The sequence below is a fragment of the Argopecten irradians genome, chromosome 13 (genome assembly GCF_041381155.1).
Source record: "Argopecten irradians isolate NY chromosome 13, Ai_NY, whole genome shotgun sequence".
NCBI lineage: Eukaryota > Metazoa > Mollusca > Bivalvia > Pectinida > Pectinidae > Argopecten > Argopecten irradians.
In genome coordinates, this window is record NC_091146.1 from 10778691 (window position 1) to 10803456 (window position 24766).

A 24766-nucleotide genomic window follows, 5' to 3' on the forward strand; every position below is an offset into this window, starting at 1 on the left:
CATCATCAGTCAGTGATTTGAAAAATAAGTTGTGGTTATTAGATATGTATTTATATTTTACTCAAACTTACTGATTGACTAAGGTTTCACGTCCCTTTAAAAGTTTACTCAGAAATAAATGAAGACATGTATTTGCAAACGTATTTACAGAAGATATACTGTGATGTACCAGCATTGGGCATGATCTAGATTTTATCTAAAGTTAATTGTTAATTAGGGACAGCTTGCCAGCTAGCACAGTAAAGTACACGTAATAGTTTTTAACATTGATCAAAATATTTCCCCATATTTACCTCCCCATACATAATGTAACTTAGGGCTGAAGTTTTGTTTCATGCATGATTATCAAAAGACAGACAGTCATCTACAATTTCTACAAGATTTCAGTAGTGATCGCCTTGCTAAGTAATACCTTAATATCATTGATTATTGTCCAGATAATCTGTAGCTATTTATTCTCTCTGTGAATCTGCCCCGAGAGAAATGCATTAAATAATAACTTTTAAAGGAAAAGACAAGTTTCCATCTTCTTTCATTTAGCTCAGAACAACTCTTCAGGGATCCCTCTGTCTCCAAGGGAGGTAATCCAAATGCCTTCTGTCATAATCTTCAGATATAACGTTTGGGGATTTTTTTTCTGAGGACAATTCACATTTCTGCTCCTTTGGCTGCAGATAAGAATCCTCTATCAATCTTCATGATACTGAGAAAAAGCTCACATTGCACTGTACTTTTATAGTTTTTCCGTTTTTTTTTTTATTTTGTTATGTTCAGGGGAAATAACTCTCCTCCCTTCTTCAATTGATCATGATTTGTCATCAATTTGCCAATGAAACTCTATCAGTGTTCCATATTTCCAAACAAAAAAGGGAAAAATCTGTTGTTAAATGTAAGTTTTGACTTTATACATATCTGTAATAGACTGAAACAGGTAATGATTCCTAGCTTCTCACCGGAGCACAGTTTTGAGCATGAGTACAAAAGTTGAGCATGCGCATGAAAACAGTTTCATGAATACGGACCCAGGTGGTTGTAGATTGGCTTTAAATCAATAGTTTTAAAAACGATCGCCTTGCACGTCATTTTACTCTAGGCAATGTTATCATGTCAGCATTTAAATACCTGATGTCATGCTGCAGGCAAAGTTATAAATACTAGTCAGTCATATACATCCTTGTGGGTAACGTGCTCTCTAATCGAATTTAAAAACTGAAATATTTAAACTTTCAAGTACTAGTTCTCCAGAGGGAGAATAAAAATAAATAGTAAATAGTATAAATATCCCTTCCACAAATTTTCGGCCTCTTGACCATCTTCAGGTACATAGAAACACAAGAAAAGCTAGGTGAAATTCATCTTGAACGCTGTGATATCACGTTACATGTATGTACCTGAAGATGGCCAAGAGGCCGAAAATTTATGGAAGGGATATTTATACTATTTAATGTTGAAATATTTAAGGTTCAAGTGATTTTTGTATGCCTATATATCCCTTCTTACATTATGAACATAACTTAGTTGCTAAAAAATGTCTATGGTCTGTCTTAACTAGATAGTATTGTTGACACGTAGATTGTTGTGTTATTTGTAAATTTTGGGAAAATATGCAAAAAAATGTACATCTCAGTTTTGTAAGTCCACAGGGTTCAGTAAATATTTCTGTCACCCAATAACCATGCCATTGTGTTTTACTAGTGTTTATAGCATGTACTAGGATGGCTTGTTTGACTGGATTTGACGTTACGAAAGCATACACGTGTACATCGATCCACAAATACTTTTTACATTGCCATGGTCAATTGCGGCTATAGAATATAACATTCAGATATAGCGTATAGGGTGTCCTAATTGATACCAATGTACAATGTTATAATGTTATCTGAGAATTTAAGTGCTTATTCAAAATTGCATGTTTGCCCCAAATACAGCAGATGAACATTTAAACCTAAAAAAATACACACATACACACTCACACAAACATCCAATTTTATTCTGCTACCATTACATGTAAGTTATATTAACTGATGTATCTATAATGTGTATTGGAAGTGCATGAAAGAACTTGGTGAGGGTAGTGGATAGCTGAAGAAAAAACTTTTTATTGATCAGGCAGGTACATACTTATCATTGACTCTAATGATTGGTGAACAAAACAATGGCTGCTAGTGTAGTGTTATTTGAAAGTTTGTATCGTATTGTTCTGTTATAACCACTGAACATTACTTAGATTTTCTGACATCCATGCACTATAAAAAAACATCATTACAGTTTGCCCACTTATGATATTCTGGCAGGTAAAACATATTGTGTGACGTCATGTGTTTGCGAGCGTAACGTCATACTTTTACGAGAAACAACGTGAAATGCGCCTACAAAATAATGACGTCACAATGGACACCTATCTGCAAGGGTCAGCTAACTCTGTAATATGCAAAGACGGAATATCACAGTTGTGCTTATCCCGAGAATTTTGTCTTTATTTGTAATATTACAACAGATAACTGAAAAAAGGATATCATTTCTTGATTATTTTTCAAGATACAATGTATATGGTTTTTTTTTCCTTTTCAGAATAAATATTTCTGTCAAATTCTCAGTACATGTATATATATTATCAATATCATTTACATGCTTTATAAAATAATTTTGTTTATATTTTTATGACATTTTGAATGTATATTATATAAATCGATTACTTCCTCATGTTTCAAACACAAGTCTTAATAAATGTACATGTAGCTACCTGCTTAGATTGACTATAGCTAGCCAGTTAACATTGAAGGAGTTACTTCCCTTTATGCTGTTGAATTTCAGATGAAGAAGTTAAATAAAACTTAAACATTGATATTAGAAGAAAAATAATAATCTGATTCAAATAAATCTATTAATTAAACATTTCTGCTAATTTTTTTTTAAGTGATCATGAATTTGTGCCATGTTATAGATTACCAATGACCACTATGACAGTAAATACAACTAATCATCACGACTAACAAGATTACTTGGTACAATTTGGACAATATATGTAATCTGGTAATGTTTTGTATCATTTCCTGCAGTGTATAAATTTGGGTATATTTGATTTTGTTTTTAATAAAGGCATCTTAACAAAATTGACTGCAATGTATAGGCCTAGTATTGAGCTTATAATGTTGATCACATTGCTTATGTTGTTTAGTATACACCCAACTATTGATTTATTATACGATTTGTTAACTACCGTGTGTAGTACTATCTATACCTTTTTTAACATATCATATCTATTAAATCTGTGTCAAACACTCACATGAATAGTTGGTGCCCTCATCACAGGAAAAGTCGTCTCCGGAATCTGTATCAGAGTTCCAAATTCCTGTGTACTCATCTCTCAGAGCCTGGCTGTTAAAACTCCGGAGAGGACATTCCTCACGTGAACGCGGCCAGGAGACCTTCTTAATCTTCACCTTCATCATCTGTACAGCTCACTGGTACAGCTCACTATAGTACAGCTCACTATAGTACAGCTCACTGGTACAGCTCACTATAGTACAGCTCACTGGTACAGCTCACTATAGTACAGCTTACTGGTACATAAAGCTTACATGTACACCTTACTGGTACATAAAGCCCACTACTATAGCTCACGGCTACATCAAGTTCACTGGTACAGCTCACTGGTACAGCTCACTATAGTACAGCTTACTAATACATAAACCTCACAAGTACAGCTTACTGGTACATAAAGCTTACATGTACAGCTTACTGGTACATAAAGCCCACTACTATAGCTCACGGCTACATCAAGTTCACTGGTACAGCTCACTGGTACAGCTCACTATAGTACAGCTTACTAATACATAAACCTCACAAGTACAGCTTACTGGTAAATAAAGCTCACTAGTACGGCTTAATACAGAAAGCTTACATGTACAGCTTACTGGTACATAAAACTCTCTAGTATATATAGCTCACGGCTACATAAAGCTCACGGGTACAGCTCACTAGTACTGCTAACTATAACTTAAAATTGAATTATATATGTATGACCTCTTGTTATACACAATGCATATCTGAGTTTAATAAAATATTTGACAATTATAGTATAGATCACTGGTACAGCTCACTGGTACGTAAAGCTCACTGGTACAGCTCACTACATGTACATATAGAACAACTCACTGAAATCACTCCTTAAACTCACTAGTGTAGCTCACTATAGTAAAATGCAGCTCCCAGATGAATCAATATCCATATCCAATTACACAATTAATTACACAGTTCATTGGGTAATCAGTTATCTTCATGATTTACACTATGTATATTACCGTAGCACGTTTCACTTGGCAATATTTATTGAAGAGTTGTCTCCCCTCTTTCGATATTGATGACAGTCCTTCATAGATAACTATTTAGTGTATAGCATACTGTAATTGTCAAGTTTTCATTCTGTTTAATAAATAACACTTTCAAACTTGTGCACTGCTGCAGTAGATGCATAATGATCACTTAATAAAATCTTCCAAGAAGTAATTTATAAACTCAGTGAGGATTTCCAAGGTGACCCTGGTGTGTAATGTCTTCAGTAAAATCTGTGTGTCCAGCTGTTACCATCTCCACCTGAAACAGTATACCTGTGGTACACTGATTCATAGTACTGTTGTTTAATCTTTGTCAGGTAAATGTTCTGTGTGTCCTGTTAAATCAATGATCAGATTGATTAAGTAGGCAACAACCGTTAGGTAGGCATGAAATACTTAGTAGCTGCATCACTAAATCTATAAACAAAAGTTTTGAGTAATTTTATGATCTGACCTAATCTTAACCACATTTCTGTATATATACAAGCACATAATAAATGCTATGATTTTCACAAGAGTTTTATATAGAGTGAAACCTGCCTCAGCAACCACCTCTGTATAAAGACCACCTGCATATTACATGTATGACCACTTTCTTTGGGTCACAAATGGTCAATTTCAACACAATTTGACCTCCGTATAAAGACCATCTGCATATTATGACCACTTTCTTAATTAGTGCTCCAAGTGGTAAATTTCAGGGAGGCACAATTTCAATCTGTATAAAGATCACATATCTATTTCTACAAGTGACCAATATTTCCTGTGAATAGTAAAGACAATTTGGCTACAGATACATCTTTTCCCTTTGATTTTGGATGTTTTATCAATGATGTACTTGTAATTGAGACATTGAAAACTGAAAATGAGAGGCTTATCAGGATATTGGTACTTAGATATGATAATGATGTTCAATCTACTGTACATCAGAGATGAGCAATAATTATTCTGTAGGCCTAAAACATTAATCCTTGTGGGTTTATTTCAAATACTTTTGTATATTGTTGTTATACATTTTGTAGATCAAGACTAATTTAAACGATAATTGTTAACATAACAATGAGTCAATTTGAAAAAATAGATATATTTAAAATAAGTTACTTAAATTTAGTGGCTGGACACCAAATTGTCTAAATCTGGTGTCAGGATCAGTTGAAACTCGGGCTCGTGTGGATATATACAGGTGTTTCCACACTAAATCATGGACCTGGGCCGGGGATAATATATCTTTACTTAAATTTTTAGTTATAATATACATGTAAATTATAACACATTATATTAGCGTGCTAAAGACCTAAAGTGCTTACCATAAAGTAGCTCATCAATAATCCACATGAATGTGGCCTGAATCTATCCTGAAATTAAACACCAAATTCCTCATCAGTCTCTGGTCAGGCGTATCCGTCTGTTTCTGCTGCTGGTTAGGGGTACCAGAAGGTGAAATTCATCCCGTCCCCTCTAAGTACATAACGGCCACAGGCTAATCCTCAGATAGGCCCAATAGTGGCAGTGTACAAATACCCTCGACAGTTTATACCACTATATACTACGACATCAAACTTGCTTGACAGTCCAGGTATTTTCAGTATCGTATACATATACATAACATTGATTTTGTCACATGCGATTTCAAAAAGAAATTCACAGCTTGTATTTTTATCTTCTAAGGGGCACACAATGGGATATTCAAAAGTCGAAAAATGTCCCCTATTTAATAAAAAAAAATGTATACCATATATAAAATTTTATCGGATGGTTTCAACAGAACATAATAGGATGGTTGTTTTATTGTACACATGTGTAAGCTATTGTTTTATTGTACACATGTGTAAGCTATTGTTTTATTGTACACATGTGTAAGCTATTGTTTTATTGTACACATGTGTAAGCTATTGTTTTATTGTACACATATGTGTAAGCTATTGTTTTATTGTACACATATGTGCAAGCTATTGTTTTATTGTACACATGTGTAAGCTATTGTTTTATTGTACACATGTGTAAGCTATTGTTTTATTGTACACATGTGTAAGCTATTGTTTTATTGTACACATGTGTAAGCTATTGTTTTATTGTACACATGTGTAAGCTATTGTTTTATTGTACACATGTGTAAGCTATTGTTTTATTGTACACATGTGTAAGCTATTGTTTTATTGTACACATGTGTAAGCTATTGTTTTATTGTACACATGTGTAAGCTATTGTTTTATTGTACACATGTGTAAGCTATTGTTTTATTGTACACATGTGTAAGCTATTGTTTTATTGTACACATGTGTAAGCTATTGTTTTATTGCACACATATGTGTAAGCTGTTGTTTTATTGTACCCATGTGTAAACAGTTGTTTAACAATATACTGGGATGTAAGTGGTATTTTCTTTTCTCTCTAAATTGTTGGACTTACTGTCAAATGATATTAATTTAATTAGATAGCACACAAAGATATGTGTGATTCAGATCGGAGTTTCTCGACATACAATCACACTTAACATTTGACCTTGCTAAAACTTGCGGAAAATTGAGCGCAAAACTACTAGACACCACCTTATTCAACTCAAGTTATACATGTATGTACAAAAAATTTACATGTTATTTTTTCTTCGGTAATCTATAGCTATTAAAAACCATCAGGTTTGATGGATAAAGCATTGAAAAATCATTAAAACGGACAGACAAACACATACATGTATGATACCTTATAAACGCTAGTTAGAACTCAGATGTTTACTTTTAATCTATGTTAGAACTCAGATGTTTACTTTTAATCTATGTTAAAGATGGAACATAGTTCCCTACTGTAACATGAGAGTCGACTGCTCAGCCGCTTTTTTAACGGACGTTATTTTGCTGTTCGACACGACGTAATATTTCAAAAGTGTCTCGTCGTGCTACGTGTATACCTCTAACATTGTTGGAGTAGATGGAAACATACTTGCAGGAATCACTTTACAATTACTAGAAATACTATGAAAATGTAAAATTAAATTGGAGATAACAATTTGGCTTCATGGTCTGACCGTGTGTACTAATTTCACTGCACTGTACACGTTACTGTAAGGATTTTGGCAGTACTGCCAAAAATCGTTTTTAGTCCTTATTTGTATTTCTAAAATTAAAACTTGTGCATTGAAAGAATTGTAATTCTCAATATATTAATAATTTTTGGTGGTGAATAACATATTAAAAGCTTTTCTTGATTCGTGAGTATGAAAAATACGGCACATATAACTTTAAAGACACTGGCTGTACGCTTATAACCACTCCGTTCAATAGAGGATCTGACAACGTCCCATTAGGGGTCGTGTCCAGGTAACCTTTGGAAATGGCCAATCAAATTATTGCTACCATCAGAATCTTAGTGTGGAAAAATGCTAGCTGTCAGAATCTTAGTGTGGAAAAATGCTAGCTGTCAGAATCATTTTCGTGTATGTAGTTATCTCGCCCAAATAGCACAACAAGCTAAATGTATATGTAAAATGAGACGAAATGACGTTTTGATTAATACATGCGATTTGAAGTACATGTAGTATAAAGGTAATCCGAACATGACCCCTAATAGGATGTTGTCAGATCCTCTATTGAACGGAGTGGTTATAAGGATTTGTATTTTAATCAGATTACAGTAAGAGCTATCCATACTTTGTGAAGAAGATAATAAAAGCCGGTGGAGTAACACATGTTCACAATGAATCCATCTTCATCATATTCAGGACAAACTACTTCTGTAAACTATGTATACGATATCGTTATATACTGATTATAATATTATATGTCATATATATAAGGCCGTTTCAATTTGATTTCTTGTTAAACAAAATGTATATATCGAACGATCGTGTGAAATCTGGGTCATTATGATATGGATGATTAGAAAGCTCTCGATACAGTTCCGCACAAACGTTCACTCGACAATTTTTTCCTCGTACAATTTCAACCAACACATGATACTTTGGGGACCAGCTTTCTTGAAATAAGGATGACTACAAAAATGTAAACATCCGGTTGGTCAATCGAAATATCTGGAATTCCACAAGGGTCGGTTCCAGGACCTTTGTTATTTGTCATATTTGTAAATGATAAATCGGAAACCGTTCAGTTAGACATAGATATTCAAGGTCATTCGTGACAAAGGTGATGTTTCATACAATATCTGAGACTTAGTTACAGTTTATATATTTCCAGAGTGTCCAACATAGACCATTTTGGACATTAAAAATCATAAGTTGTACTCGTTTCAAAGTTGCAGTCATCCAATACAGATGTACACTTGGTAATTCACACACGCAAAAAATTAAAATCGTCTTCTTAATGACACTGACTAAACTGCTGAGAAATGGTATTTTCAATTAAAAAAAAAAACAGGAGCAGACGATTTTGTGTTTTTCTTCAGTAACATAAGCGACATACCTTACACATTATCATTCATTTAAAGATGCTCCACCGCCGACAGAGTATAAACGATGCTCATCATTTGAACAATAATTGGTGTTACTGCTTATTCGTGTAAAGAGAATGCCTAATTAGAATATCTTATTTACTTTTGGTGTATGTGCAATCAGCACTTCATCCCATATAGGACACAGTGTTACGGACTTTTCTCGGTGCCCAATTAATTATTTTTATCTTGCAGTAAAATTAGAAGCGCAAACTTTTCAATTGTGGTAATAGTGTATAGTAAGTAACTTTTGTAACTGAAGAAAAATACTATTTTTTCTGGTCCTGTTTTTCATAGGGAAAAAACACCGCGGTACATCTATGTCAATTATACCTTTACATGAGTAAAAAAAAAACACACACAAAAAGCTCTGTCAGCGGTGGAGCTGCTTTGCTAAGAACGTAAATATCAGTAAACTTGGTTGTTTCCTGTTTTACTAGCTATAGAACATATGTACATGTACTTCTATCTCCATTGTTGCATAATGTACTAACTTCTCATACAAAATTAAAGTACGGAAATTAACACATACATGTATCCTCATGGCTGTAAAATGTTTTCCCGGATTTAATTATATTTTCGTGTAGTGAAATACGCCCAAAATCTATTATTTTCGTTTGATCAACATGATCAAATTGTTTGGACAAGAACTTGTAATATTAAATTTTGATTTTCCAGAAATAGAAAATATTATGTTTCAAACAATATTAATTATACCAAATTGACCGAGGTGGGGGCTATCATCACATTAAAAACTATCATGAGGGCAAACTTATTGTTTTCTTTAAAGAATATATTTGACGGCGTTGTTTATCTTTTTATGACAGAATCGGATACTACATAGGATAGCCATTGCCGGTTATCGACGTAACGGATCGGCTCATCACATCCGGTCATTACAATTTACTATGTCATTATACAAGTGGTAATTATGTAAACAAATTAATAATTCACGTGCACTATTGTGTAGGATTGGCAGGACTCGTGTATATATATATATATACACACACAAGTGATGGCCAACCAAGTAAATAATTCCGTTGTTCTTGAGCTTGCTAATGTGAAAAACCCAAACTTTATAACCAGTGGTCAGAAATGCGATTTCTTGCCGATATCTTGATGGCTGGAGTACAACGGATGGGAGTCCGTCATGGTCAGGAAGTAGTGTCGGAGTCCGGCAGTTCGACAAAGGTCAGTATAATACTATGCCACCTTATAGTTATTTATCACCCGATCAGGATTAACGGATAGATTTTTAAAAAGTGGTACTTAATAGTTATAGAATTTGTTATAGTAGGATAACTTCCCCAACATATAATGCATCTGTGCTTTTAATTGCTTTGCTGTTTCTATTACACATTAGTTACTATTACTATTATTAAGTACATCTACCACTCGGATTGCATCTTACATATGTATGGCAAATAATTTTGCCTACATTTGAAGTAAATCAGAAATATAATAGGAATGCTAGTTATAATAGCTACAGAGGGTCCGTGTGCTTATTTTTTTGCCCCATTTGAATATTTGTTATTTTTCAGTATTTTAGAGCAAAAAGTTAAAGTGCTCAAATTACCATTAATGTAAAAATAAAATGACAAGGTGTATCATTTTACTTTCACACATTAATGCCAAATATTACTATGAACCCAGTAAAGATTTACAGCAAAAAATAACTTGTTACAGCTTAAAATACTGGCAAAGTGATGATTTAAGTAAAAACAATTTCAGTACATGTAAAAAAATGGTAAAACTGTGGCTCTACTCAAAGCGAAAAGACACAATTTAAAAAAACAATAGAAATGTAATTTTTCGAAAAAAAAATTTCAACTGACAACTTGTTACAATAATTGATGGATTTTATTTGAAAATCTCATAACTTCTTTGATCTATGCGCTTTTTCCTTGATTTCATAATTCTAAATTCTTGATTTTTTGGTTGTGGTTCGATGATTTTTTTTAAAACTTTTCTATTAACACAAATCTCCATAAGATTAATTACAGCTCTATTGGTTTCCCATCATTGTGCACGTGTCTTTCTTTAAAACTTTATTGTCTTTTTACAAAGTCTCACAGTCTCATAATTATAGTCTCACTAAAATCATGACTAACTGCAGCTAGTCTGCTGGTATGGAGGACTTTCTTTGTTAGTCTTTTCTTCCCAAAAGGTGTCGGTATATATAGTTTATAGTTTTGTCGCCCGTTAACGAAATGCAATAGGCTCAAGTAGGACGTAGATATGCTTATAAATCCTTGCTTAAAACACATCGCTTCAATAATCATACTTCTTTCTCTTTAATGTTGTATATTGTACAGAATTTCTATATCTATACAATTTAAGTTCGGAAATGCAATAGACTCCTATGGGAAATGTTTTATGAAAATGGTTAAAGATGCTCCACCGCTGACAATTGGTATTTTTTCACTATCAAAAACAGGAGCAGACGATTTCATTTTTTTTCAGTTACAAAAGTTACTTACTTTACGCCATTGCCACCATTGAAAAATTTGAGCTTCTAATTTTACTTCAAGTTGAAAATATAAAAAATAATTAATTGCATCCCGAAAAAAATCCGTGGCACTATATCCTATATGAAATGAAGTACTGATTGTACATGCACCAAAGGCAAAATAAATTATATTATTTTTTGTGTTAATTTGACATACATTTACAAGATTAAACATCAATGTTCTGTCGGCGGTGTAAATTGGTGAACATTCGTCTTTTATGGCAATTCCAGACTTCCAATTCTACTTTATATGGGTTTTTTATAATACATAATTACAACTGTAGTCTTATTAATTAAAAACTCAATGGTTAAAATAAAACCTTTTTTGTGTAATCTTCATATCATCAGCCAAGACATGTGTGCGGTGTGTATTGTATATAGTGAGTCAAGTGCGTGCAAGCGAGCCTGAGTGGTTGATCACGACCTCATTAGTTAGGGTCCATGTTACCACCGACGAGGAAGTCAGGAGCTACGATGGTGGGTCCCTGACAGAGAACAAAATGGGCGATAACGCCATCGCCAAGGATGGTCAGACATTGGCCGATTCAGGGGTAAGAAAAGTTTACATTTCTACAGTTTTAGGTGTAGTTGAATTTAAAGACCGTGTAGAAATATTTGAGTGACACTCGCACAGGCAAACGGTGTTGTAAGAAATATGTCCCATGGTCTTGAAATGCATGTCTTAGTTTTTGCCGAAATTGGACCATTTACGTCTAAAATTTGGTCTCAGAAAGACATAGCTATCAGTATTTTGCGTTTTGAACTTTTAAATTGTTTGAAAGGCTAAACGGTTATGTAATTTACCTGTGATCTCTATTGGCGGTGAGAGCGGAAATTCTTGCCCACAATGAAATGGTCCTACCTAAAGTGCTTTTTGACAGTCATCCAGAATAAGATAGCCTTGAGACATATGATACATTGTAAGTAGTACTACATACATTTTATATGTTACGGGACACAATAATGTCATCGTGTCTGCAAGTTGTTAGCGATTGTCTTCCCTTATTTTATTGAATACATGGATTGCCATTGAGCTTGCAGAGGCCAATTAGAACTATTAAACAATTATTAATATTTTTGACCTCATGAGTCCTGTAATATTGTATTACTTATTTTTCAGTTAATAGTTAAGTTATATTATTTAACTAAATAAAACCATAGGATTTCAGGAAAACTGCAAAATGTATAATATATGCTAATTTTAATTACAGCAAAATGTTTGCTCTGGTGCATGAAGTTAAATTTTAGAAAATATTGTAAATCATTAAGAAAGAACTAATATGCATGGTCCTATCATATCATATCTATTAAAGTATCAAGATAATTATTTTTCTTCTGATCAAGTAAGTATTAGAAATCAGTTGATAGTTTTGATTTTTATTGACAATTACATGTAATTAACTTACTAAATTAATTAATTAACATCTAATTGATTTCACATGAGTGTTTTCAAGATATAATTCTTAATATATCTGTTAGATAAATTAGTTATATTTAGCATAATTGCTAAAAAATATCTTTTTGATTTTTCTCTTCTTTTTGAGGTACCATCTGGCATCATTTATGTCAATATTTACCATGAAAAAGTTTGTGTCTTGTAATTGTTTTCATCTAAATTTAGGCATACATTGTAATTATAGCCTTTGACATACTACATAGGTATAGTTTTTGTTGTGAGCAGATGGTACCGTCACCACTCTTGTGTTATCTATTACACCGTGTATAAAGGTATTCCCTGAATTACTGATAATACTATATACATGGGGTGTTCTCTGAACGCCAACAACAATAGGAAGGCAATTATAACTTCCATATAAGCTGTACATATATGTCAAGTCTCCCAGATGGTCATCAAGCATATGCTGGGATGGGTGTGTAAATTGATGTAAATTTTTAGCAATTATATTGACTATCAGTATCTGTAGCATTTAATTGTACAGAAACATTTAATGTATGTGTAAACTGTTTAGATTAAGGCAATCAAAATGACATATATGTGCATGCTAGCTGATGAGATATGATAATTATAATGTACTACTGTACATATACCAATTATACCCATGTATGCCCTGGCCCAATACCAAAATAAGCACAACCTGATCAAATGACTGAAGGGTCAACACCTGTCAGGTTAATGGTCAACTGTTCCATCTAATTACTAACATGTGACAAGGCGAATCATTGACCTAATTCTAGCACCTGTATACATATGTAGTATATTTGATTACCGGGTAAATAGGTTCCGTCTTCAGCCTCCGCTTGTTGAAGGGTTTATTACATAATACCTTTTTGATTATTATATTTTTCTTTCCTTTGTCTTCTTTTTATTTTTTACCTTATAATTTATATTGTTAATTCTATATCAAGCGGTCATGTTCCTTTAATGTATGTTTTTTTAATTGATAAAGATGTGGGACTGCCTTGAAAATTTGACAATATATTTTGTCTACATGGTTGTAGGATTACTTAAAACTTAATTCTTTGTCCAATATGTGATTAAAGATGCTCCACCGCCGACAGAGTATAAAAGATACACATCATTTGGACAATAACTGATATTTGATTGTGTATATATGCTAATATGTCTAATTAACACAAATAAATGATTTGTTTTGCGTTTGGTCCATGCACAATCAATACTTCATTCGAATAGTGCCATGGAGTTTACTGGGGCAATTGGGGCACAATTAATTATTTTTGATATTTTTATATTATAATAAATAAGAAACTCAATTTTGTATGTATAGACAAAGAACAATATAAGCTATAAAAATTATAGGAGTTCATTAATTATATAATTGGTTCAGCATTTCAGCATGGATGTAACATGACAATACATATACAGAGAGTCATTATATAATGTGCTTGTTTATTTATAACATTGTTGGTTATGTATTCTGGTCACAATACATTTATTTGTTTATCTTCTGAAAATGAGTTTTTTTTTTGTCCTGAAGATCATTTAATTTGTTATCCATACATACCACTCACTGGGGGCTGTCACACTATATATACCAGGAATGCATGTGTGTGTATATAGCTAATGTCTAATTACTGTAATGCATTACTATTATGGGATAAAATATATATATAACTTACACCCTAGAAGATCATAATATGTAACCTAAAAGGTGTCACCTAAAAATCAGTAGAGCAGATCCTTTTATTATAGGTATTCTAATTATGTAACCTAAAAATCATTAGAGCGGATCTTTTTACAGTTTGACTGAGGACATTACGACAGATTTAAAAAAACATGAATTAAACATAATGTGTCAGATTGTAAAACGATTAACATAATTTTGTTACATATGGTAGACCAGACCAAAAGATAATGATAAGATTTTCTGAACTGAATTATATTAGTTGATTATCTCCCCCTAGTTTGCAATTAGGATCAGACACGTCGCAGAAACAAACATAATCAAGCGAAATTTTTATTAGTGATGTTTTTAATATTCTTGAGATTTGGGTCCAGTCTAAACAGAGAACTTATAAATATAATACATGAGGTTATCGTACGACAGTATGATCCGACTGGTTATCACATGAGGTCACTGTATACATTGTACTACTATTTACTTACACCTAGCTAAGTCAATAATCATGTATGTTTACTTCTGTGACTAAAATGTTCAATATGCAGTTATACATCTGTAAATTAGCCAACTCGGCAAATATTGAATAATTATCATCTAAAACAAGGAAACACATTTTGTTCATAATCAGTGGGTTTTTTCCCCCCCGTTTTAGAATTAGAAAAAAGAATATTTGTCTTGAATCCATGCGCTTCCATGAATCCATGAAGCCAGCCCTGTTCATTTGAAAATGTAGATAATTTTTGTTCAAACTTAATATTCTGATATAAGCTTTCTTTTTGATATGTTCCTATTTCAGTGTAGTCCCACCTCCTGTTGCTCCCTTCTTTTTTTTTTTACAAACATATGTTATTTTGCAGATAAAACAGTTTAAGGCTGCCCGGGTTGTTGTCAGGTTGTTGCCAGCTTGTTGTTCTCTTCCTATAAGATACCATCCCAATTTAACACCCCTCTAATTTAACCCCCTTCTATAAATAACTGTCCTTAGAGTGAGCTTCCCGTTCTCAGATTCCAGTTTGTTTTTACACCCCTCTACCGTCTCCTTCATGAATTTGATGGGTGGGGTGTAGCGTTATGTACCCACATGTTATCATTATTGTAATACCCCCTATAGAATAGTTTCTTTAAAAACACTATTGACACAAATGCCAATAAATGAATTGTTCCGTTGAACGATTCAAAGAACCGTTAAAATTGACTGTTTAAATGAGTTTAAGTGATGTCACAATGGGTACAACAAAACAGTTATCAACTGGGTTTACGGGCAACAGATGATTTGTTGGACCCGCACATAAACTGTTGCCCGAGGCCGAATACAGTTTTTCTTCAGGTCCAACAAATCATGTAGTTCCCTCAACCCCAGTCAACAACTGTATAATTTTGCATTAGATCATACACTAAGCTACTCACGCACAGATTGCTAATGTTATGTATCAGGTAAACACACCCAACATTTATATATAAGAATAGAAAATACCTGTCAACATGGGATTCAAACTCACAACTCAAGAGGTGGAAGGCCTGTGGTAATATGTTCAGACATCTTAACCTTTATGCCACCATGGCTACTTTGTTTAAGTTTATAAATAAATCTGATGAAGGAGTCGAATGCATAAATATAATAAATCTCTCCTCCTATATAAACATGTACCCGGTATATGGGTTCCCTCCCGGTGTTAGGACCACTCCAATCCATATGGGCTCCCAACCGTTGTTACATGTTGGACCTCTCCATCAGGATTCTATTTAAACTTACCTTAAGTACCCCTATATTTAATTGATATTAAGTGATACACATTTGATAATTTGGTAAATGCTTTTTTGTCATTTTAGAAGAAATTTGACTTCTAAACAGATATCTTTTTTTTTGTAGATGTCTGTTGTTTTAGTGAAAAAGAAACCTCCAGACCGCATGGTGCCCATGGAGCAGATCTATACCCGGGCTTTGACCGAGGGTCTCCGTCGTCTTCTCACCTCGGCGGAACACACAGACGTCACCATCCTCGTCGGCACAAAAACATTCCATTGTCATCGCATCATTCTGGTAGCGTTATCATCCTACTTCGAGGCCATGTTCAATTCTGGAATGAAAGAGAGCATAAGTGGAGAGATAAAATTCCCGGACATGAGTGAAGACTACTTTGAAATGGTGCTGGGATACATGTATTCAGGTCATATAAACTTAGTCACTGAGAACGCTATGGATATTTTAGATATAGCCTCAATCCTACAGATCAAATCTCTACAAAGAATTTGCGAGGAGTTCCTGCTTCCGCATCTTACCAAAGAAAACTGCATAAAGATCTGGAAAATCTCTGTTCTTCATTCATGTGAAGTTCTCTCAGAGAAATCCTTCCAAATGATGGTGAGGAACTTTCAAGAAATCTGCAGGACAGACGAGTTTAATGAGCTTGAGGCTAAAGAGCTTGCCATGATACTGAAAGAGGACGATTTGAATGTTGAGAGTGAAGACAAACTCTGTGACATTGTGTTAACGTGGATAAAAAAGGATAAAGAGGTCCGTACAAAGGACGGTGGACTACTGTTTGAGAATATACGACTGCCTTTCCTCAAACCAGAGTACCTCTTAAATTTGGAGGAGGTGTATAAGTTCCTCAAGGATGACCCGAACTGTGCCAAGTGTATAGACTTTGCTAAGAAGTATCACCTCCTTCCCGCCCGACAACAGGAGATGTTTAGTAATCAGACACGATTCCGCAGCACAGCCGACTCCGAGGAGGTCCTGGTTCTACTTGGTGGTTGCCTGACAACATCGCCACCTTACTCTCGCTCACTTAAAGTGCCTTGCTACAACTTTAGGAAGAGAGTGTGGTATGAGATCGCGCCCTTACCTTTTGACCCTGGTATTGAGTTTGCGACATGTACTTACAAGTCTGATATCTACATTACAGGGGGTGGGTCTATGCAGAATTGCCTTCTCAAGTATGACTACAACAAAAATAAGTGGACACAGCTTTGTACAATGAAGAGTGGGCGCCGTCGACACGCCATGGTAGCTGTCACTGGTTACCTTTATGTCATGGGGGGATATGATAATAAACTCGCAGATGGTTCCCGCATGATTTCCAGTATAGAAAGATACGACATTCGCGAAGATACATGGGAACATGTTGCAGATTTGATAGTTCCTGTGAGTTCATTCTCCGCCGCAGTGATGTCGGATGTGATTTACATGTTTGGTGGCGAAATGAATGATCGCAAAGACACGTCCGTGATCCAGTGTTATGACACACGCTTGAAAACAACGTCGAAGATGGTATGTAAAATCTTACATCCGTGTAAGCTCACGCGCGCTGTGATATGTGGGAAGAGAGTGTTCCTGATATTCTTTGATGGGCAGGTGATGGAATTTTCACGTCACTCTCACGACAACACTCGCGGGACGTGTCGTATGGTTGGTCAGCTGACTGCGTTCCAGAGAATTCACTTCGGAGTGATTCACTACCAAGGAAACGTGTTGGTGCTCGGCGGCGAGATTGACACCAATACGCTCTGTGACGATATGATTATGTTCGACCCCACGACCTCTGGCTGTAAGAAACTACAAGACACTCTCCCTGCTCCACGTCTGATCGACAGCTGTGTCAAAACCGCAGTGAAGAAGAAATTCCTGCAGATTCCTGAGGATCCAGATCCTAGATAATAGGTATCTGGCACTCTCCTGGAGAACTTAATTATTGTAATTCTCGTACATTCCTGGACGAACACTTTATGCCAAAATCAGTGAATCACTCTGCCATAGACTTATTCAAATGAATTCAATAAATGTTTTAAAATTGTTCTCAGAATTAACCCTGTGATGTAGATGTAAATCGTTAAGGAGGGAGTTATAGGGGTACAGGGGTTAACATGATTGTACAATGGTGGGGTAAGGGCTATATTGAGGGAGATATAGGGGGCAGGGTAGTATGTATGATTACAGAGGGGTGGGGCTATTAGCCTATATATTTATTATGGGGAGTTAGGATTACAATCATGTATAAATTAAGATTTTTTTGATAGGAATAAAAGCTTAAGGGGAGATTAAGAGGTGATTCGTTCCTTAGGTTCATTGGTAATTTTTTCCATAGATTGGTAGTTTTGAAAAGTTGACAAACACAGTTATATACATACATATATAATCATATTTAATTGTAACTTAAAGTGAACAGTCGGGCAAGGATGGCTAAAGTCGGTAAAAATGGTGTGAATGTATCCAGTATAATTTCTTATGAAATGGAAAAATAAAATCTCTCGCCAAAATCTGTCTGTGTACAAAGAAATTAATTTAAAGTATAGGAATCCTAATACGTCCTCCCGGCTGACTATGTCCGTGGTTAAATTTACACGCAGCCTCACTTTCAATGCTTTCAACTTTCCTTTACTTTAATGGTCAGAACTGGGAAACGTAAGCAGAACTTGGCCGTCGTATTAATATGTGAGAACTTTTGGAAGGCCCATGAACGCATTTAGACTGGTTTTCTTTGCCCGACTATTCACTTTAAGATTTAGATTTAATGTAATAACACATGTGTCCTTAGATATTTTGTTATTCTAAAACAACTTGAGGTAGTGGTACACATTACTATATACAGTAAGTTAAAAAGGTGGCAGTCAATAAGGGGAGATAATTCAACTCTGTAATAGAAAGTACTAACATTGGTATATTATTAGATATTTTAATATAACCAGAAACATGTAGCACAATTTTACCAATAGTACTGTATTCAACCCAATAAGTACCCAGGGCTTTTAAAAAAAATTGGAAAAGTGAAAAGGTGCTTAATAAGATGAAATTGTTGCAAATTTATAGTTTTGAGTAGTCTTGGTCTTTATTTATATTGAAATTGAAGGCCTCAAAAAAGGGAAGGGGCACTTATTGGGTAAAATATGGTACATGTATGTATTCTAAAAAACTAGAGAGAGATTTTCTTTTGATCAAACAAATATGATTGCCATATGTGGTGCATGTATTTCCTAGCAAATTTATAAAAAATTGTCTCAAAATATGCATGTAATTAATTTTATCACCAAAGGAAACGAAGTGTACATCATACATTGTTTTATTATTTTTCTTTAATTTAAATAGACTATCTGTTTGAATATGTACTTTCAAGACAAAGTAAACATTTTCCTTTGTTTGTAGTCTACAGGCTTTAAACATTAACATAAAATTTGTAAATATATGTACACTTCTGTTTTGTGTTATTAATAATTGGTATGGAGTTTATCTGATTGTATCATTGAAGATTTGCTGTTTTGTATTTCATATGATAAAATCTGATTCCATTTAAATTAACAAATCAAAAGTGTGTTAATGTGTTGATTATGTGCCTTTCACAAAATCATAATGCTCAAGTTTATATGTATCAATATTTTTTGTCAAATAGAAGTAGTTTAAAAATTCATTAAAAGCATACAATTTTGTCGGTAAACGTTTGTGAGATTTTTCACAGTTGGCAAACAAAATTTGTTCATATCCTTATGAAATTAAATAGTTAAATGGCGACATCAATTATGAAATAATGTTGTTGCAATATAAAAAAGTAAGCCCTATATGTAATGTTGACATGGCTATTTATGGGTCCTGTACACGATTATACACAGATGTCTTCACCTTGTATAGGTACAGCATAATGAATTGGACTTTTCATGTTTTAAGTTTTCAATGTTATATACCAGGTCACTTTGTTTAACAGAACAAATTATATACAGAATTTTATACATGTATTTCACACATTCCTTTAAAATCGGGCTCCCTTTACATCATCTATGTGTTTTATATAGCCTAAATTCCTAGAGTATAAACTTCATAGGTTGTTTTTTTTCCTGAATTTTTGTAAAGTTATGCAAAAAGCTACCATATATACTTATAAGTTGTGGTCAGTTTTGATTGAAGTCTGTCAGTAAATGTGAGGATCCACTACCTAATTGTCTGTAATAATATGTATACACAGATTTAAACTTCTTGACCAACAAGTCAACATGATCAAGTCTCTGAACCAAGAAAGTCTGATTACCGATTGATTTCTTATTAAACATTGATGGACGTGAGAACGATAAAATCACACAGAATACGAAGTATCGGTCTAATGTGACGTATAGTTATTGTTTACTACTAGGAAGTAAATGTCGACGTTTCAGGGAAGTGTTGGTGTTGAGAGTCACAGGCACTAGTCCGGGTCTGTTTACAGACACCAGGAAATGGCCCTCATAGATAAGCCAGATTTACTCTCACTCGCGCCATGTTAATTTGTTTTCTGTTTCATTGTTTGTATTAGATTACAGGAAGAATTTTTATACAGGAAAGGTGAGATAACTGACACTTATGATATGTGTATGTTTGTGTGTACACAAGTGTCTGGGTAGCGCATTTGTGTGTACATGTATATATGTATGTGTACTTTGAACTGTACATGGTGTTTGACATTACATGTTGTCAGTATAGGGGAGACAACTCCATGTCATCAAGAAAGTTGATGATACTAAACATTCAGGGCACTATAAATATGAAACCTAAGATATAATTAACACAAAAGTCTGACTGAGATTAGCTTTATAATGCTCAGATCTATTACATGGTATTACAATCTGGATAAAATCAGACTTGTTATTTCGCTTCACTAGGACGCTCTACACTCCAATACAAGATCTCAACAACTCCCTGTTGGGTTCACCTCATTTTTGCAGCATGACATCTAGCTGACCTAAAATCGGAACATCTCAGAATGTTCTAGTAGCCATTAACTTCCAAGAGAATCAACCACACTAAAGATTTCAGAGGCGTTCACTGATTGGCTAACCATAGGTGTCATGCTGAGATGACCCCAAACGGTTAATAGTTAGATTTGTATTGGAGCGTTTAACAGAGCCTTGTAGTGGAGCAGAATTACAAGTGTAATTTTAGAAATATTGATGGTATTTCTAAGTCAAACCTGTCTATAATGATCGTAACACTATTTTTGTTGGAATGTATGCACCTAAACACAAAGACATAATTTGTGTGTTTAAATGTCTGGTCCTTCGTAAGGATATTGAAGTGTTGCTATGTAAGGTTCACATCCTGTTATAAATTTTTCTATGATGTTTTAATACTGTCATACTTACTGATATTTTTGCCAAAATAAGTGACTCCAGTATTACATTTATGTAGTAACTGTTATTTCCTGGGGAACCATCATATACATTTATAGAGTTACATAGTTGTACTCTTAACTGGGAATCAATCTACCAGGTAATTAAAATTAGATCTACTATGTCGCTCTCCGTAGACCCTCTGCTGGTAGAAGCGAACTGTAGACCCTCTGCTGGTAGAAGCGGACGGTCTACGGAGAGCGACATAGTAGATCTAATCTAATTTTAATTACATTGAACTGTGAATGGGCTTCTACACCAAGTCCAGAAAATTGAGGCATGCATAGAGTTAATTGTTAAAGTCCTTTATTTCTCCTATCAAATCAATGTATTTTACCTAATGCCAAAAATGGAATTGTACTGAGTTTTTACCTGGTGTCACAAACAAAATTTGTACAGCTCATGTAATCTAAATTAAAATATGGTTACTGTATTCGCCTTAATTAGCACCCCTCCCCATTATAAGCGCCCCTCCCCTTTTCTGTTGATGAGTTGAATAAATGCCCTTATCCCATGGATTTAACAATGTTTCACAACATGTGATGCCTCTAACGTCAGCATTGTATCCCATGTTAAATGAATTAGTGAGTCTTTGACATGTTAATCACGACATGATACACATAATGCGTCTCAAAGGATAAAAGGCATATCTACAAGTTCACTTTAACAGATTAATGTACAATGAGTACAGATAACATTAAAACTTGCTTGACTTCTTTTGTCCACAACTTACATTTTGGTTCATAAATAAGCCCCCCCCCTCTCCCCCTCCCTCTTTGTTACCAGTATTCAAGCTCACTGGGGGCTAATTACGGCCAATACAGTAATATTTTACCACTATATACCAATTGCTATGATTAAATTAAATGGGAGACCATTTTTGTGAACCTATTGGTTACATTGTAGTGCCATTGTACCACAGGGTTTTGATTCTATAATTCTACAGAAACCTCTTTCTATATATATATGTGTGTGTCACACTGGGTCAAAGTATTACTCATGTATATGTCCATGTCAAATGCCTGTGATTGTACTACATTCGTAAAAGGTTAAAACAATACAAACAGTCTCAAATACTACATGTATTACATATGTCTGTTTTGCATATTAATTATATTTACGATGCAGAAAAGAATATTTAAGGTATTAAATTGATTTATATAAAAAAATCATTATTTCTTTGTTAATGATAATTAGAATTTAATGGTTATAAGTGTTCTTATGACTCCAGAAATTGACAATATAGGGGAGATAACTCTTACTACTATGTAGAAATCTGATACCTGTACTGTGAATATCTAGACTGGTTTTCCTCTACGAATAAATCTGGCACATCCTTCAATTACCCTACCTGTATGATAAACTAATCCAATGAAAACAGATACGGAGTACACAATTAAAGCTGGACAAATTATTGTAAAATTGAATGTGGAATGGTAGGGATGTGTGAAAACTAGTCAAATATTTTAAAACTTATTTTAGTTAGATATTTACCCAATGAGACAGACATTTATCAAACAGGGGCCACATTAGATTACAATATTTATATATTATATAAGTCAAATTAAGCAGAATATCTGTATTCTGAGATGTGTTTGTACAATTGTATAATTATATAATGATAACACGGTTTGATTAAATTGTTGTGCTCGATAGATATTTTAATATGGCTAACAGGCTTCAATTTCTCAAAACAAAGTTTTGACTTAAATCTGTAATTTTGTTTTGGGAAATCATGGCCAGGTGGAGTTGTATGATCATGAGTTGTTTTGCTTCTTGAAGTGATTGCAGTGTACATGATGTTTCAACATAAATTGTAATATTGAAATGAATTAAACATCCTTTTGTCATATTCTTGTTTAAACTTATATATTTTTAGGTCATTTATGCTTTGTCCGTCGTTATGACAAAGTCTGAGGATCAAGTTTCCGTGTTGTCATATCAACTTTATTCACATGTACATCCACAGGCTATCAGCACTGTTGACCAGGCTCCTGAAAGATGACTCTCAAGATTTATAGATAGATTACAATATTCTTTACATTGATGCAGTATTTTAGAAGTATTAGATATGCAATAAATCGCTGTTACTAAAGCAATTTAACATATAGAGTACCAACACTATGACTGTAAAATAACAATGGGCCAAAATCGCTCAACTGTCATCTGGTAATAATGGTGCGGACTTAAGATTAGCTGCAATATTGTAGCTCAAAAGACTTTTTGACAGAAAATGGTGTCGTCTTTAGAGCTACAATTGGTGCCTATTACTGCTAATGGAGCAAAGTAATGATTATGCAAACCATTATAAAACTTTGTTTACATTTTTATCGTACTTGTTTGATATCGCTTACCTACTAGGCAATAAAAATGAACCACATAAAATATCAAATTCTCATCGAGGCATTATTTTTTTTACATAATACATATGAAGGTCTTTCTGAAGGGAATTTATACGGCAAGTCCACAAATTGTGCATTTGACGTCTTGTGAGTGGTACGGTAGATATTAAGAATGGTAGTTATGTTTGTTTTGGACAAAAATAATATGTAAATGCATGTATACGCATAAAATAATTGGAAACCTACAAAAAAGTATAGAAAACTATGCCCGAGTGATTTTCGGAGGCAGTGCTCCACTACGACACATAGGTACCAATTCGTACCCGGCCGAAAGGTATAGTAGGCCGGGTACGTATATTCGTTCTAACTTAAGATATAAGAGAGTCTGTAAGAACTTCAGTGTATGAATCAGGTAATACAGTGTATCTGGTTAATGACAAGAAGTTGTTTAAAACATTTTAGCTTATTTGACCCCTGTGAACTTGAATGAAGATGAAGGTCATTCATTTGAATAAACCTGAGAGCCCTTCATCCCAGCATGCCACAGGCCAAATATCATGTCCCTATAGGTCTCATGGTTACTAACCCAAGTCGTTTGAGGATTTAAACCTATTTGACACTTGTGACCTTGAATGAAGGTCAAAGTTATTCATTTGGACAAACTTGGTAGCGCTTAATTGCATACCAGCATATGCTATAAGCCAAATTTCAGGATTCTAGATCTCCTGCTGTTGAAGAAGATGTTTGAAGGGGAAAGTTGACCCCAGACGGATGACGGACGACACACCACACCAAAAGGTGAAATACTGAAAACACTAACAACTAGAAATTGTCATTGAACAATTTGACGGGCATTTCATCAACAAGGACTTTGGTCAAGGTCATTCATATTAACAAAGCTGGTAG

The 24766-nt window shown here is 34.2% G+C and overlaps 1 protein-coding gene across 3 annotated transcripts; it reads left to right on the forward strand.

Moving 5' to 3' along the window:
- The first annotated feature begins 9785 nt into the window (after positions 1–9785).
- On the forward strand, positions 9786–23368 carry LOC138306031 (kelch-like protein 6). 3 transcript variants are annotated; one of them, XM_069246362.1, is made up of 3 exons: positions 9788–9968; positions 11635–11837; positions 16258–23368. In XM_069246362.1, exons 2-3 carry the CDS (start codon positions 11787–11789, stop codon positions 18046–18048), a joined length of 1842 nt encoding a protein of 613 aa, XP_069102463.1. In that variant the 5' UTR covers positions 9788–9968; positions 11635–11786; the 3' UTR covers positions 18049–23368. The 3 variants fall into 3 exon arrangements, with proteins under 3 accessions (XP_069102461.1, XP_069102463.1, XP_069102462.1); XM_069246361.1 differs by having other exon boundaries at positions 11668–11837; XM_069246360.1 differs by lacking the exon at positions 11635–11837 and having other exon boundaries at positions 9786–9968.
- Positions 23369–24766: the final 1398 nt, after the last annotated feature.

Coding starts and splice junctions, on each gene's coding strand:
- LOC138306031 (XM_069246360.1), top strand. CDS start 9,873: ATGCGATTTCTTGCCGATATCTTGATGGCTGGAGTACAACGGATGGGA. Junction 9,969..16,257: donor AGTCCGGCAGTTCGACAAAG/GTCAGTATAATA, acceptor TTTTTTTTGTAG/ATGTCTGTTGTTTTAGTGAA.